The sequence below is a fragment of the Austrofundulus limnaeus genome, unplaced genomic scaffold (genome assembly GCF_001266775.1).
Source record: "Austrofundulus limnaeus strain Quisiro unplaced genomic scaffold, Austrofundulus_limnaeus-1.0 Scaffold6, whole genome shotgun sequence".
NCBI lineage: Eukaryota > Metazoa > Chordata > Actinopteri > Cyprinodontiformes > Rivulidae > Austrofundulus > Austrofundulus limnaeus.
The window spans coordinates 2527652-2545104 of NW_013952408.1; the positions used below are offsets into that span (position 1 = coordinate 2527652).

Here is a 17453-nt window from a genome sequence, read left to right on the forward strand (position 1 = left end):
ACTGGGACATCATGTTTAGAAAATAAACGTCTCAGTTTCTCCGAAACACCCGCAACATACGGAATAACCACTGGTTTTGGGCTTAAAAGCCTGAATTTTGCCTGAAACTCTCAGACTGAAGAAGTCTCTTGGAGAAGAGACGAAACGTTTCATTAAAGAAGAACTCGTCCAGAAGACCTATACAWTTTTTTTCTTTTTGATCGTGAACAAATTTCAATGAAACTTTCAGAAAATAACTGCAAGTCTCCAATTAACATTTTGAGTCAATCCAATTCAAGATGGCCACTACAGCCAATCAACATTAGCAACATGGCTTTAACATAAACAGTTGTGCCGATATTGAACTAAAGATTGACGCTCGAGTAGCTAAAAGTTATTTCCAAGACATACTCTGAGTGAGACCTTGTGTTTATATCACAACTTTTTAAAGGCTTGACTTAAAATAATTATACAACATTCTTGTGGATATTTTAAATGTGACTTAAAAAGTATTTAAAAATAAAGTGATCTGCTTTAAGAAAAATCTAAAAAAAAAAAAAAACATAGAAAAGACAAAGTTTTAGAAGTCCAGGATCCAGCAGCATCTGTTATCTTTGTCACAGGATCACATGTCTTCTACAACTTGCTAAGGCAAACACACACACATACAGTATGTCACACCCACTACTCACAATATTTGCTAACAGACACGACCACCTAACACAACGGCCCTCTCCCTGAAGAAAAATGAAAAGGACAGCAGAATGAATAATGTGACACTAATGCAGTGCAGACATTATGCCCTGCAGATAATTACTTGAATGCAATCTTCCCAGCACACCATTCTATAAATAACCCCACAGCACTGCACAAATCAGCCTGAGAATCACATTCCTTCATTAGAGGTCTAAAGGTTATGTAAAGACAGAAAACAACTCTCAGCAGAGTATAGCATCATGGCTGTTTGTCACACTGGGACAATCAGTTTTAGCAACTTTATTAGCCAGAACAAGGGCCTTAATTGTGAAACAGCCTACCTCCTTGGATGCTGCATTGATGAGATATGTTTATTAAAACTTTAAAAGCAGAAAGTGATTTTATAATGCAATTACTTCTAGCACTGTCAGGTGTTTTGAAGGGAAAAAAAACTGCTTAGTGAACACCCAAGAGGTCCATGAATGAACAATTTCTGTGTTTAATAGGCACCAATCAATCAGAAGCAGAGAAAGCTGAGGCACACGTTATATCTCAAGCAGGATGTCGGATTATGCTGTTTTTATTTTAGAATCCTGCAGAAGAGGAGAGAAGCTGCAGAGTAAAAGAAAACCCATTCAGAATGTCCTCCACTGGCATTTTTTGGTATCTCTTCATGCTGCATTCAAACTGACTACAAAAGGGACATGGTTTTAATTAAAAACATTGTTTGCAAGATGGCTGAGTGATGATGTAATTGGAATTGGCTTTGTGCAAAAACTGCAAAAGATCTGTAGGGTATAGGTAATGCTTTAAAAAGCCCTTTGTAGTAATAGTACTTCATTGAATTATATATTTTTTTTTTTTCCAAATTGATGCAAACCAGTATTCAGCAGTGCTGAGGGAAGTTCTCCAGAAACAGAGCATCTTTTTTTATTTTCATTAATTCAACATTAAAGGTGCAAATTTWTCTGCACCATATGAGCATAAAGAGCCACAGGCATCTCCAAATGCAGTCACCACTGGGTGGGCTGCTTTAGATCAAATAAAATAAAGATATGGGCGCAACCCCCCCACACACAAGCCCATCCACTCACCGTCCTGCGTGTCGTTCCCGCGGCTGCAGTTGCTGCAAATGTGCTTGATTTCTTTGCCGATCTGACAGTGGATGGTGAAAGGCATGCTGTTGTTGTTGTTGTGCTGCAGATTCTGGCCGGGGCCCTTCTTGTTGTTACCCAGAGACATGATTCTGACCAGGCTGAACGCCTTCTTCGTCTTGGGCTTGTCCACGGCCACGGGCGCGTTCTCTCGGCAGCCCGCGGCGGACAGCCAGGCGCCGTGGATGATGGTGGGCGCAGGATCCACGGCCGGGTAGTTCACCGCCTTGAACATAGTAAGGATGGTGATGGGGACGCGGAAACGGAGCGGCGGTGTTTACCAAAGGGCCATCCTTCTTCTTCTTCCTTTTTTTTTTTTCTTTTGTCTTTTTACCTGAGACTCGAAGACGCGCAGCCTGTTTGGTTAGTGGGGAAAAGCGCAGCTGACAGATCTAAGAGAGCTAATAATAATAATAATAAAAAAAGGAGGCAGGCAGAGTGGTGAATGGCAGWGCCTCCCTCTTCCTCCCTCCTGCGTGGAGCTGTGGACTGCAGTCGGTTGTGGCTAATCCACGATTAGCGGAGCTGCGCTCTGATTGGCTGCGTGGACAGAGGAAAAGTTGCGTCCACATTAACCCCGTTGTTTTTTAAACAAGCTGCACCACATCACAGCCTCTTGGTTCCTCCTTCAAGGCGCAATTACAACAGCCGAGTAGAGTTTTGATACTGATCTATTAGAGAACAAAAACAGGGATTTTGATGAGGATTTGCAGGTTGCGTCGCCTAATGCAGGGGCGGTTTTAGCATGAATGGTGCCCTGGGCGAACCCCTCCTTGAAGGGTTTTACATTTCACTGCATCTGATACAAATATGTCAATCATACCCCCCCCCCCCCATGTAATTGTTAGCTGTTTTAATTGTAAAATAGATTTAAAATCCCCAAGTTGACTTTTCCTTTGTCAGAGGTGAGTGTATCTCGACCCCCTCCTCTTTCTTCCAGCCTCAACATACTCCATCTTCTTCCCCCTGGAGTCTTTAATTCAAATAAAATAAAATAAAATAAAATAAAATAAAATAAAATAAAATAAAATAAAATAAAATAAAATAAAATAGAAATATATAAGTCAGAGACGTGTCACCCAACATTATTTGTCCACAAATCTGTCCTGGTTAAAGCGCCACAGTTTTTATCGACAAATTCTTCCAYGAAAAACATCAGATTTATCTCCATCCATGAGTTTTTAAACTATTTGACTGTCTTCATAAACATCTGCTTCCTGGTAGTACAACAGTCAACTTCTGGAAGCTTAGTCGTTTATTTATTTATTTTTTAAGTGAGTGGTTGAAACGAGTGCTTTCAGCATAAACAAACACTCCCACAAACTTCTGATCAAACACACAATAAATTCCTATGTGGAGGGGTGTAAAATGTTCTGCCGGCAGGTTGTGACAAAAGGGCAGAGTTGACGCTGAGAACACGGTGAGGTCATTTTAGTCGTGAAACTGCAACGATCATAGTCAATTTCGGCAGTTCGGAGGCAGTGTGAAGTAGGCTTTATTCTTCCACAGCCAGGTCTGACTATCCATCCATCCATCCATCCATCCATCCATCCATCCATCCATCCATCCATCCATCCATCCATCTTTCACTTCTCATCATGGTCACAGGGGTCATGTTGTCCGTGTCCAGTCATTGTGCAAGAGGTGGGGAATGCAGAAAATCTCCATTCATAAAAGTCCCCAGCTGGGCCACAGCACRTCAACTGAGCCACCGCTGACCATTTGTAGCTTAAATGTATTTAAGAAATTTTTCATTTATGATCTCAAAGAAAAGTWGCCTATAACACAAATCAKTTTAGTGCAAATACATCGGCTCTGTGTAATGGTGTACATTTATCAGTCTAACTGTCCCTGTGGCGTTTTCATTGCAACCTCAGTGTTTATATCACCAAAATGTGAGTGTGGCTGCTTTGGTAACGATATTTAACTACAAAATGGTTTATTGACAGGACACTTGTGTGCTGATATAAGTACGCAGTTATCTGTTTTTTTAAATTAAATTACTCAAATAAATAATTAAATAAATAAACATATCAACTTGACTTTTATTTGGAAGTTAAATACATTTTGCTTCCCAACCAGGGAGCTTTCTTTACTCAAAAATCTGGAGAGTGTGGAGTTTTAAGCTTTTTGAACTGTATGAGAAGCTCCATTATGTAATTTAGATTCACATGCAGATTAAACCAGGATTTAATCGCCAGTTCTTTTAAATGAGAAAACTCACCGGATGGGAAGTGAAACGTCTTCAGCTGTAGAACAGAAGTGCAGTTGTTTTATTTCCTGTTCTATATCTGTGCATAACTACCTCTCTTTGTTCAGGACAACTAACTATTGAAACCTCCTTCATTTTGCAAATAGCAATCAAATAATATTAATAAAAGATGATAAAAACACTTAAATCCCTAATAGAACAACACAATGCTTAAATTCTAGCTGAGAAATAAAAAGAAAAAAAAAGAAAAAATTTTCTCCAGAAAATCCAAAACTTCATTCAGTTTTGGGAATAATTGCCAATATTAATGGCCTGTTAATGAGTTGTTAATAATGGAGAGAATAAGGAACCCTAGGGCAGTGGTTCCCAATTTTTTTATCTTCTGACCCACAAAATATCCATGGCAAAAACTTGTGACCCCAAATATTACTGGTCTGAGTACAAACTTTGTTAATAACCCTAAAAACACAGACTTTTTGACAATCTAAACAGCTTGTACACAAATATAAATACTTATTTATACTTATTTTGTGATTTTATAATAGTTATAGGGAAAATATTACATTAGCAATTATTTTATTACTCTTTAAATTGATTTCTGGAGATTATCCAAGGTGCTTCATGACCCATAATTGGGTCCCAAGCCCAACTTTGGGAACCAAAGTGCAGTGGTTCCCAAACTTTCCGCTTTTGATCCACAAAATAACAGCAGCAGAGACCTGTGAACCCAGCTATTTTTGGATGATAAACATTTGTATCAGGTCAACTAAACATGGGCATAGTAACAATATTTTTATACTACATTTATCCATTTTAAATACACTAACCTCACTCCTTTGTAATAAATAAGGCAAAAATGTCATTAATTCCAAAAATCTTTTCAGGACCCCACCTTGATGTTTCGGGACCCCACTTTGGGAAACACTGTCCTAGGGCAAATACTCCCATCCCAGCGCAGTCAGCTGCAGACGTTGGTGTAAAGTTTCACTCTAAAAAACATACACCTAAAAAGGGTCAAAGGGTTAATCATACAAAGAAATTGTAATAATTTTAGTTGTTAAACTATGACACAACCTGTCTCTACGGAAGACACATGCATTTTGTCTTGGTTCTATTCCACCATAACATCACTTTCATGCTAATATAATATACTAGCACAAAACTGGATATTATATGGTTTTTTGCCTGAATGCTGTATTTCATCATTTAAAATGACAGCAACRATAACATGACCCAGGTATTAAAGGAACAAAAGCATAAGTCCTGTAAAAAAAGATGCATGTTACAGCAGCAAGAAGGCTAGAACAACAGGCAACCCATATGTTTGTATGGGTTGCCTGACACCAGTTTTTTTTTTAACTGTAGTTTGTATACTCTTCTTGCCCTTGATTCACAAAATTCTGCCTGAGGACAACAGAGGAAATCAAAAGTGATGCGARCCAAGGCCTTTTGTTGTTGCTGTTTTGTATTTTTATGCTCTTCGTGTACTGTACTGTTGCCCACTGTTTGTTATCTGATAAACCTTACAAGAATCTGATCAAATCGGTCATCTGTTAGCAGCAAATAAAAACAGTTGGACTGCTGTCATATCACCCCAGTGGTTACAGCTCCATCAGGTTTAATCAGCTGGTCATAACTGGTGTTCTTTGAGAAACAAAAACGTGAAGCAGGTTATGATAATTAATTATTTACATGTCTTTTATTTCCCCTTTTTATTCTGGCTGCTTATTATCTGTAATGACAGAGTTACATTGGCTGTAATGATAATATTAGTGAAATAATTCCTCTAAGGTGTCTAAGGGAAAATATATATACACACACACACACACACACACACACACACACACACACATATACAAGACAAAATGTCATTATATGCTCTAATAAAATACGGAAAAGGTTTACATGCTGTGTTTTGTCTGTTCCATCTCCCCGTCACAATCTCTTTCATTAGTTCTGAACAAACAGCTTGTTGCTCGAAAAATGGTGGCAGCTGGTCATTATTGTTTAAAGGTGTGTGAAACGAGTTGCTCATTGTGAGTTTCATGGTGGAGTCATCAAATCCAGTAAAGCAGTTGAGCCTCATGAGCATAGAGTGTGGTTYGTTTTGTTCTGGATTTAGGATTGAAATGTGAATATCAACATTTGTGCAACAAATAATGGTRGTTTAGATCAAGCAAACCAATCAAGCAAATAACAAAGATGATCAAGAGAAATAGTGCCTCCTATCCCAAATAATCTTAAACTATTGTGTAAATGTCTTAAAAGAAAACAATATATCTCATTTCTTTATTTTTGCAAAGCAACATTAAAAAAAAAACAGATAAGGTTTTACTGATCCTGTTTGGTTTTTGGACACTAGTGCCCATTTTATGCATTTGCAGCCCAGTTTTATCCCTTGTCGTTGTCCGAGCAAAGCATGCTTTGCTTGGAAAGCCATTAAATGCAGATCTATAAATAATAAATACGTWACAAAAGCACATAGAGAAACAACCATTAAATCATAAACAGTGTTTTTTAAAAAATTTGTCACTGGAAGTCTGTTGCAAAAAATACGTTTTGTTCTCTTTTTTCTATAAAACCTGCAAACCAGAGTTAGGGACATAAAAAATGCCACTTTTACACCAACAAGATGATAGCAAAGAGTTCAGGTTCTATGATCAACAGAAAAAATGATGCATATGTCAGGTATCTAACCTGATACTGTAAATGGTGAAACTAACATATTTCTTCCAGTCAGAGATGAATTCCAAAACTCACTAAAATATTTAGAGCTGAAGCAGAAACCACCTGAAAACCTGAACCTAAGCAAACACATGACATGAACATTAGACGATGTGGATCACTCTAAGAACTTCCACACACAGTTAGAAAGTTTGCCTCTGTGACTCTGCATAAAATGTGCTCAGATGGATAAAAATAAGATGTCACAGTACGCTGCAACTCTTCCTGTAAGCTCAGGTAATCCTGCCAATCCCGCCTGACAAACAACCGAATAAAGGGAAGTTGTTTGACGAAACTTCAGGAAATGAACAGAACCCTTAACAGAAATGTAAAAACTGTTGCTGACTTGCTTGCTGTTCCAGTTATCTAATGTTTTGGATTCTGGTTTGAACTGGTTTCCATGGCTGCGGTGGAGGTTTTGGGTGAAGCGATCTCACAACTTCCGACCGAGCAGCCTGTCACTCCAAATCTGCTGCTCCCATTCTTCCAGTGTCTCTGTGTCTCTTCCCATCTGTCTTTTTCTCTCTGCATTATTGCCAGTCTTACTCTTTGTGAGATGGCGTCACGTTTGCACGACGCAGACTGAAAGACAATTAAGAAGATAGAAGTGAAGTGTTCTCTTCTGACAGTGCTAGTGGGTGCCTTTAAAACCAGTTTGTGCATTTCAGTAGCATCCTCTCTTTACTTTTAAAGTTATCTCAATTACTGAAGCCATTTTCAGAAAATTGTCACTGAGTGTCAGGACTGTGTAAGATGCTTCTATAAATCTAAATAACTGTCTGACAGATAAGTCATTTGTCAATATAGTTAAAATTCACGTCTAGTTCCCCCTGATTTATCTTCAACAGTGTTGTTTTAGTTGGTAGCTTTCAGCTCTTATAGTTTATACAAAAATTCCCAGATAATTAGAATGAAAACAAGAAAATGCTATGTACAGTAAATATTTAAAAATTGCAAAAATGTGTACAACTTTATCATTGTTTACCAGCATTATTCACTAGTATTGCAAAGTTTTACCATAGATAATCTTACAAATAATAATAATAAAACATATTGCTGATTAAAGATTTTTTAATCAAAAAACAAACAACTAATATAAAAYGGTGATGAGTTTGAAGCATTTGTTTGAGCATGTTGACCGTCTGCCATTTTAAATAAATGAATAAATAACTACACATTACTGCCAAATATGTAGATTACAATGCTTTAAAAAATCCTTTCAGATGTTTTTACTTATTTTCATCTCAGTGAAATGTTTCAGATCGATAAACAAATGTTAATATCAGGAAAAAAAAAAAGATAGCCCGAGTAAATACAGAGTGCAGTCAGGTGAATACTTTTGCACAGCTCGGTATGTTAGTATTAAAACAAGTCAAAGGAATCCAAAATACKAAATGATGCAGCTGTTGGAGGCCTTCTCAAGGCAGGGCTTCTCGTTTCCTTTTTAAAATATGACTCAATGCTGCCATCTAGTGGCAACAACTGATTAAAATGCAGTAAAACAATCTGACWTAAGAGAACATCTGTATAGTCTTTATTTAGGGACTTTCTCAACCATTTATCAGCTTTTCACCCCTTTAAACGACAAAACTAAAGCTCACATTGGAAAATGTCACAATTAATGATTGGCCTTTTTATTTTTAGGTTTTATATTTTTTCAGCACTTAAGTAATTTTTTGAGATTTTGTACTTTTACCGAGTTTTTTTCTTTTTTTTCTTTTTACTTTTATTTGGTCACATTAAAAACCTAAAAACTTTACTTCTTTACTTTAAAATTTAACACCTAGTTACTTGTTACAAAACTAAATATGTCTAAATTCATTAAAAAAGGAGTTGTTTATGTGCTCTAAAAAATAAACTGATGCATCTACTTAACCAAGTCATGTCAACTTGTTCTACTAAACYTAGTAGAGTAATATGAAGCAATAAATATAGTTTGGAGCAAAAAGAAAATATGTTTATTGCTCAATTTACCCAGCTTGGTTTAGTGGAACTAGTTAGGTTAAGTAAATTCAGCAGTTTATTTCTTAGAGACTGTGTAAAAGCACTTTTACTATACTTTCCTGATTTTTGTCAACAGTTTTATTTTTACCTGAGTACTTTTATCATCAGTGAAATGTATTCTTACCAAAGTCATTTTCTGTTTAGATATTTTTACTTAGTTTTTTTTTTCCGAGTATTTAAGAGACCTCTGCTAATAAAGGCAAAAATGTGATGTAAAAATCAAACAAACAAAAAAAGTACTTATCCAGTTTTGTTTGTGCCAGAAGAACACATAAATTAAGACTAAAAAGGACATGGAAATATATATATATATATAATTAAAAATTACGATGATTTAATTGGACACTGAGAAGCATTTTTAAGCAACACTTAAAACATTTGACAGAAATACGCAAAATAAATAAATACATTAATCAACAATAACAGGAACACTGATAATTAGCTAATAWAAACCAGTTGCAGCATGTTGCAAAAAAGTCTCAAGATCAAACTACATCCTAAATCCTAAAATAATTCTAAAAATATGACCACTGTCTCATGTAATAAAACAGAAACACACTGTATTTGTAGGTAAATATTGACCTCTCTGCTGACTTGATGAAGACACCCGAGATGCTGATCTGAACAGATCCTCATGCTGGTTCTTATTTCAGGCAAGACTTTGATAACAGTGAAGAGTCTGAAACACGCTGGGAGAAGGTAAAGGCTAAGTTAAAAAACCGACACCCAGAGGCAAAGAGCAGATTCTTCACACAGCACAATGAAAAAGCATCAGGAGAACAGTTGTTGTCACAGATAGATCTGCTGACTCTCAGCTTTGTGAGCGCTGCYATGACTGGAGGCAGGGTCTTACCTCTTACACAAATTTAATAAGCAGCGCCAGAGTTGGCGCTTTGTTTTGAAACAACAAACAAAAAAGAGCAAAACCAGTCAGTTTTGTTAGAAATGCCTGTAACATCCAGTCTGCTAAAAATACCAACGAGTCACGCTGAGGAGAGGTTCTGAAAGCGAGTGAAACTACAGCTCCATAAAGCTCAGCAGATGGCTCTCTGAATGAATGTCACATGCAGCACCAAATGCACCATGTGTGGGAAGAAATGTCTCCCAAATGATCCTTACGGGAGGTTAACAGTCTGAGCTGCATTCAGTTAGAATATCATATCTTTTCTGTGTGTAAAAAACTGTTGGTAAGATAGTAATGATTGGTTCATCAAAAAAAAAACAAAAAAAAAAAACATGAAATTGTTCCAAATATTCTCTTTGCTAAGAAATGTTCTGCAGACCAAAGCTGATGCAATGATTGTGAAAAACATGTAGCAAAAGCTRTTAGTCAAAGAAGCAGAAAGTTGTTACTCCTATTTTATTCTGGCTTGTTACTGTTAGAAAAAAATAAAACCCTATCCAGGTATATGGCAGGCCTCAGACTGGGAATTTATTTGTGGTTAGATATTAATTGTGTAAATATATCTGTACAATTCTGACAGCAGTAAGGGATCCATCACACCTGCACATGATACAAATCACATCACACTCCAGCAGGACATAYCAGATGTACTGTGTGTAGCATTTATGTATGACTGTGGCACAKATAGRKATTTGCAGCTGAAAYAGGAAGTCAAGTGCATCCTATGTTTKTCAACATGAGCACTTTAATATAACATTCTATGGCCTTTTGCAAAACTGTTTTATTGATGTCACCTCCCAATAAATGTTTTTTATTGAAACTATAACCACTCACTTTTACTCAATGCGTTTACTTTTATCAGAAATTAGTAAAAGTAAGATCATTTAAGACTTTTAATCAAGTATTCTTAGAGGWGACTTGAACTTTTAMCAAGGTAATTTTATTGTAAGATACTTGCAGTTTCACTCAGGTATTACTTTAAGGTACTTTATACAAGACTGTTCTTTGTGCACATCATTAAATATTGTTTTTGTCATGATTTAAATATTCTATTTAAGAAATGTAAACTATTCAAAAAGTCCAAAATGTTTGTATAATTACATACGACTGCTTGACCTCTTATTAGTTTTATATCATTTTTGGCTTGATTAAAAATGCATTAACAGTCTGTTAATGTTGATTTTCATTAAAWATTTACTTTATTTTCTTCTCCTTGTGTTTTCGTGCGTTTTTGCATCAATTTAACATTATAAGATGGTGACTAAATCTCCCTCCACCAGAGAGCAGTGCAGCTCCACATCTGTGTCTCATCATCAAACTGTGTTTTGTGTACTTATACATCAATTTAGTGCTTATTTTACCAATCTGTTCCCAGGCAATTCAAATGGGTAAGAGATGTATCCGTARAATTGTGCAGCTATTCAAATTATGATTACTATTTTTTTTTTCAATAAACATTTTACAGAAAAACAATTAATTGTAAAAGTAAAATCCTWTGACATTTTGTAAGAATATAATACAAAATACTTCAATGTGGTCTGATACAGAGTACAAAACAATATATTTTAAAAATAAGATAAATAATATTACTTGAAGGAATGCATATTGCACACTGTTTTGAATGTCAAAATTTAAAACGATTGCTTTCTAAGAATTCCTCTAAATTTGTTCAGAGGTTCATGAAATATTTTGCTAACAGAGAAACAAGAGCAACACCAACAGATAAAGTCAAAGTTTTAAACAAAGTTCTTAAATAATCTTTTAAAGCTCCAAGARTGTGCTGTGGCTGACTCAGATGCTAGTTTTTTTATTTTGTGTTTGTGTAGGGTTAAATTATCTACAGCATATTTTAGTTTTACAAAATACAAACACAAATACACTGTAAATTAATATTAAGTTATTTTTTGCTTGTTTTTGTAATAAATTGAGGCAACAATGAGATCCTGTATGTTGTCATTTAAATCATTGTGAAGTGATGCAATACAAAAAGATAAAATGCAATAAAATGATGAGTTTCTTGTCCCTATGCAAGGGACTTTTACCCAAGTGCATAGCATCAATAAAAAAAGACTCATAAATGGACTATTTCACGTATTGAAAATACACCTCAGTTTATGTACTTTGCACAATTTCCTTTAAAAAAAGCTTTAAATCAACACTGAGGTACATCTTTAAATTYGAACTAAAACTTGGATATGATGCTTTTTGTAACATAAAGAATCATGTGATGTTAGATATAATCCTTTATTTTTCAGTTTTGGATTTCAGTTCATAAAAATACAACAAAGCTATTTTTCACTAAGTGTCAAGAGTTTTAAGAGGAGGGAAATTAACATATCTGTTATAAGAGCATAAACTGCTCTTAATAAAGAGAAAAGAATGCAGTGCAGTGAAGTATGGAGCAGACTGAATACTGTCTTTGTTCTCTTGTGATGCAGTGATTTGAAGGGACTGAACCAGGATGTGAAGCACAAAAACAAAAGGTGGAGGCAATGACACCGCTTGACTGGAAGTGAGTGGAAAAAAAATAACAAAGTAAAGAAATTGCACAAAATGAAAGCGACCTTCTGAAAGCTTTTCTTTCTAATGGAGACTGAAGCAATCCTCTGAGACGTTTTATCTGCAGAGCTGCTGATTCTTTTCTCTCTAATAAAAACTTGAACTTTTTTCTTTTTTTTTTTTTTTTGTGGTGTCAAACACTATTCAGGACTCCATCAACTACAGTTTAGGTTCCCTCTGGCTTGTTCTGGCTCTGCTGAAGCCAAAACAAATTTGTCTCAGTTTCAGGCACAAACAACACAGGATGATATAACCTCACACCCTCTTTGCTACTGATGATGTGTCATATTAAAATAACACAAAATGATCATCATACCATTATACCGTGGTTCATACGTTAGAATATTGTAAAACTGCTCCCCTCTTTATTGTTAAACAGTGGTGTGATCCTAGTGGCTCCTGAACAAACAGCCGGATGCCATGTGTTTTAGTATATTAAACACACATGTTCAGAGAATCAACCGAACTGCTTCATTTATATAATCTAATAAAGTTCATTGTGTCTATAAGATCAATCTTAAATTATAGATGTTTTAGGTGTTTTGGGGATTTTTGTTGTTGTTGTCGTTTATTTTGTAAATTAATGGGACGGATGCAGAGACAACTGCAGTCTATGTGATGCTTTTGTCTATTTGTTGCAAGAGCAATAAAGAAAAATATTGAWAATGATAATAATTCTAACAATGATTGTAATGTTATCAGAAACAAAAATGCCATTTAATGTATTTTGCACGTTTTCTATATTTTATAATGCAGTCTAAAAGTTCCTTTTTTAATTTTTGGTACACCCATATAAAATTTATTAAGAAATGACTCCAGAATGAATCAATAATTACTCGTTGTTCTTTGCCAAATTTATATGTAAACCATTATTAGCTATTTAATGAATATGATAATTGCAATAATGAACAATTTAAAACTACACCAGGAGTTGATTTGGTTATTATTTGTTTAAAACAATTGCTCATTTGCTCCTCATTTATATTTAACTGATCATGATTCAATGATTTAATCACATGATCAGGAGCTTATTGGTTTGTAGGTCAGCTGTTCCTCAGTAGTTCTTATTAGTTCTCACAATATGGGTTCAAATGCAAATGCTGCCATGTCACCTAATATGACTACGCTACCAAATTGTTAAGACCGTGTTTGGTCAAAATAAGATTTATAAGCAATGAAAACCACATATTGTATAAATAATGATCAATTGGAGTTTCAATTATAACTGAAAAACATGCAGTAGCTATTTTAAACAAGTTCTACATTTAATCTGTAGGATTTGCTTCAGGTAAAAGTGCAAAAATGCCAAAAGTAAATTAGCATGTTCAGATAAGACTTGGTTATTAGTCTGAATACAGACCTCTTTATTTAATACAATGCTTTGTGTTGTGTAGAAAAAAAATACGATATCCAAAAAGTGGTACATCAAAGTAACAAATAAGATGCACAGTTCTTAACATGATCAAAATGTGTGACATCGTAACATATTTGGCATTCTTGTGTTTTTAAAGAACAGCGTTCTACGTTGGAGTACTTTGTTTTGTGTCGMTCAAAACATTTTAAGAATCAAGCCACATTTCTGTCCACTGCTTTATTTCCCCTCTCAGTGAGCAACAAATGATATTTTAAATGTACCCTGGGTTTTATGATACAGTTCTGAAGCACAGCTGAGTGGTGCAGTGCAGCTTCAGTTGCATGAAGTCTGGAGTTTGCCGTAGAGTTGGCAGGGTGGGATTTGGACTCAACAAAAACACTTACTCAGCAGAAATGGTTGAAAAAAAAAGCTGCTGCACCACAGGGGGTGACACCTGCAACATCCATCATYTCCGCTTGACGGACCTGAGTTTATCTGCTCCAAATCTACATCTTATTGATTTTACCATGTCTCTTTATATATTATAAAGGGAGCATTTGGGAGTAAATATATTTCAGGCAAAGCTCATGATTGCTCGTTGGACATGCTGTCTTTGACTTTACCCMTCTCTGCTCAGTGTGAATTCAAACCTTCTATTAAGTGTGACCCATGAGCACATCATCATCCTCTTTTCAGCTGAAAAAGCTCTTTAAAAAGAGCATCTATTTATCATGTGATATACAAAAAAGCACATCAGTGGATATTTGAATTGAAAAATACAGCCTYCTGAAGGCTAAAAGGACAAAAAGTCTCTTGCTAAAGATGTTGGCAASTGCTCTGGTCAGGTGGCACCGGTGGTCGATTGAAATTACGCGCAGTGAGAGTCCTTGATTTTATTTATTTATTTTTTTGTGGTGCTATTTTTTGCCATGATTTTTTTCCCATTCATGTTTTATTCAAACTCAAGATGCTCCGGTWCAAGAAGGTCTATTTGCAGCCGAGCCGGATGCTAAGCTGCTGCGCTTTTTGTTTCCTCCCCGCAAAAATCGCATGAAATGTCTGCCGCCTGCCTGCGTGATGACTGGARCGAGGTTCAAATTGACAACGAGAGCTGATATGAATCTCTTGCCTCTAATTATCTTCAGCTYGTTTGCTACATTTCAAATAGATTTCTGTGTTCAGAAAACAGCCTCTGTTCTGGCTCCAGCCCATGCGATTTAATCAGAAATTCAATTACTGTTTAAAAAAAAGGCAAAATGAAACTTCTGTGCACTTCCTGTTTGAGAGGCTTTATTATCCTCGTGTCTCTGAGTAAAGTGCACCTTTGAGGTTTTGTGAATTGTGGGGTTGGCACACGGCGCTCTGCAGCAGAAAGTTGCCCTGTTCCAACATGCATCTGGTGTGTATTGATTGCATTCTCTTGGACAGCCAAGCTGCACTAGAACTGCAACAGAGGGAGAGCAGGAGGGAGCAGTGGGAGGTGAATAAACAGCATTTGGCTTTTTTTTTTCCTTTTTTTTCAGCTTATTGTGGCTGCAACAAAAAGAGACAGATTGCAACATGATGCTTTGGTATTCACACTAATCACTCTCCAACTGCATTTCACCGTATCTACTGTTCATGTGCAACAYCTATTATAAGTGGCATTTAAAAACCAAAGTACTGAGCATGCACGTGGTGTATAAGTACACCAAGTCCCATTTGCATAACGCCACATGTTATTCGACGTTCAGCATCAGTGGTGCAGCCCAGTCCAGGTTTCAGATGCGTCTGGTCGCATGCAGGTGAAGGCATTAACATAATAACAGAAGGAGCTCCAGCTGGCGTTCTGTCAAACTGTGCAGCTGTACAGTGCTGTTGTTCTTGTTCCAAAGGAAACAAAATCTAAAAGACCCTAAAACATGTGARAGCAAGGTGATCTGGTTATAACTCAGTCAGTTTTACAGATACTGAGCCCAAGTCTGATGTGGGAGTAGCTCAAAGTCATTCACARTATAGAAGTGTGAACATTAGCATGGGATTGTGCAAAATGTTGTTTTTGTGGTGCTTATCCGTAGTCGGGTCGCAGAGGCAACAGGTCCAGGAGAGAAACCCAGACATCCCTCTCCCAGCAACACTTTCCAGCTCATCCTGGGGGACCCCAAGGTGGTCCCAGACCAAGAGAGGAAACATAATCCCTCAATCGAGTCCTGGGTCTTCCCTGGGGCCTCCTACCAGTAGGATGTGCCCAGAACACATGTAAAGTGAGGCGTCCAGTAGGCATCCTAATCAGATGCCCAAACCACCTCAACTGACTCCTTTCGATGTGGAGGAGCAGCAGATCTACTCCGAGCTCCCCCCGGATGAGCTCCTCACCCCATCTCTAAGGCTGAGCCCGGCCATCCTACGAAGGAAGCTCATTTTGGCCGCTTGTATCCGGGATCTCGTTTTCTCGGTCATGATCCACGCCTCAAGACCATAGGTGAGGGTTGGAACAAAGACAGACCAGTAAATCAAGAGCTTTGCTCTTTCTTCACCACGACTGACCGAAGCAACGCCCTCATTACTGAGAACGAGGCCCCAATGCGTCSATCCAGCTCCCGCTCCATCCTAACATCACTCGTGAACAAGACACCCAGATACTTMAACTCCTCCACTTGAGGCAGAGACTCTCCCCCGACCCGCAGGGGGCATTCCACCCTTTTCTGGTCGAGAACCACGGCCTCAGATTTAGAGGAACTGACTTTCATCCCAGYTGCTTCACACTCGTCTGCGAACCACCCCAGYGCATGCTGAATGTCTTGGACTGAAGATGCCAACAGAACCACATCATCTGCTTACAGCAGAGACAAGACCCTGTGGTTCCCAAACCAGACACCCTCCTCTCCATGACCTGCRCCTTGAGATCCTGTCCATAAACACTACAAACAGGATCRGAGASAAGGGACAGAACCGTTTATCGTTTATTGTCATTCACACACAACAACAAGATGCAGTGCAGAACAAAATTGGCAGTTTAGAACATCYGTCCGGAGAAACACACACACAAGACAAACATGGGGGAACGAATGTCCAAGGTCTTTCGCAATGTAGTGCACTACCATTGCAGTTYAGAATACACACACATAGGAAGGGTGAGTTAAAAAATAGCTTTGATCCTGTGTTTTATACAGAAAACACACAAGCATACGCTAAAAAAACTACTCTGCAGACAGTGCAGACAGCTAAGGAGGGGAGGGTGGTGGGGGGTCAAAACATATGGTGTGGGGATACAGGGAGCTGGTGACATTCATCATCATCATCATCATCATCATCATCATCATCATCATCATCATCATCGTTTATTCATAAAGCACAAAAAAACCTAAGTGCTGTACAGGAGCATAAAATAAAAACAATGAACAAAGTACAGTAATAAAATGAACAATAAAATCAAACAAAACAGCAAAGGCTGGCCTAGTGATCATGCTCTTCAGTCGCAAATGCCTGTTTAAACAGATGAGTTTTTAACAGAGACTTAAACTCATTTAGAGACCCAGCAGACCTCACAGACAGTGGGAGATTGTTCCAGAGCCTTGGTCCTGCAACTGAAAAGGCTCTGTCTCCCCTGGTCACAAGCCGAGACCTGGGAACAAAGAGAAGCTTTTGATTTACAGATCTCAGGGATCTGTTTGGAATGTGAGGCTGTAAAAGCTCAGTGAGATAATCAGGGCAGATTTCGTGCCAGAACCGATCAGAAGACCTCCAGMGTCCCAAACCAGATATTATCAATCAAAGCACAGGTCACCAGAGTCCAGTTCTCTGTCTTCACCCAACGAACAACAACAGTGCTGGCGGAGTCCAACACGCACTGAGAACAAGCTCAACTTTGTGCCAAGAATGCAAACA

General features: G+C 37.4%; 1 protein-coding gene across 1 annotated transcript in view; it reads right to left on the reverse strand.

The window, feature by feature from the left end:
* The window catches only part of LOC106533925 (phosphatase and actin regulator 1), a gene marked incomplete in the record, with an annotated part of 28473 nt that extends 26156 nt beyond the window's left edge, over positions 1-2317 (reverse strand). Inside the window, 1 exon segment of the mRNA XM_014030395.1 lies at positions 1770-2317. Coding sequence (XP_013885849.1) covers positions 1770-2064 — 295 coding nt within the window.
* Between the last annotated feature and the right edge of the window lie 15136 nt (positions 2318-17453).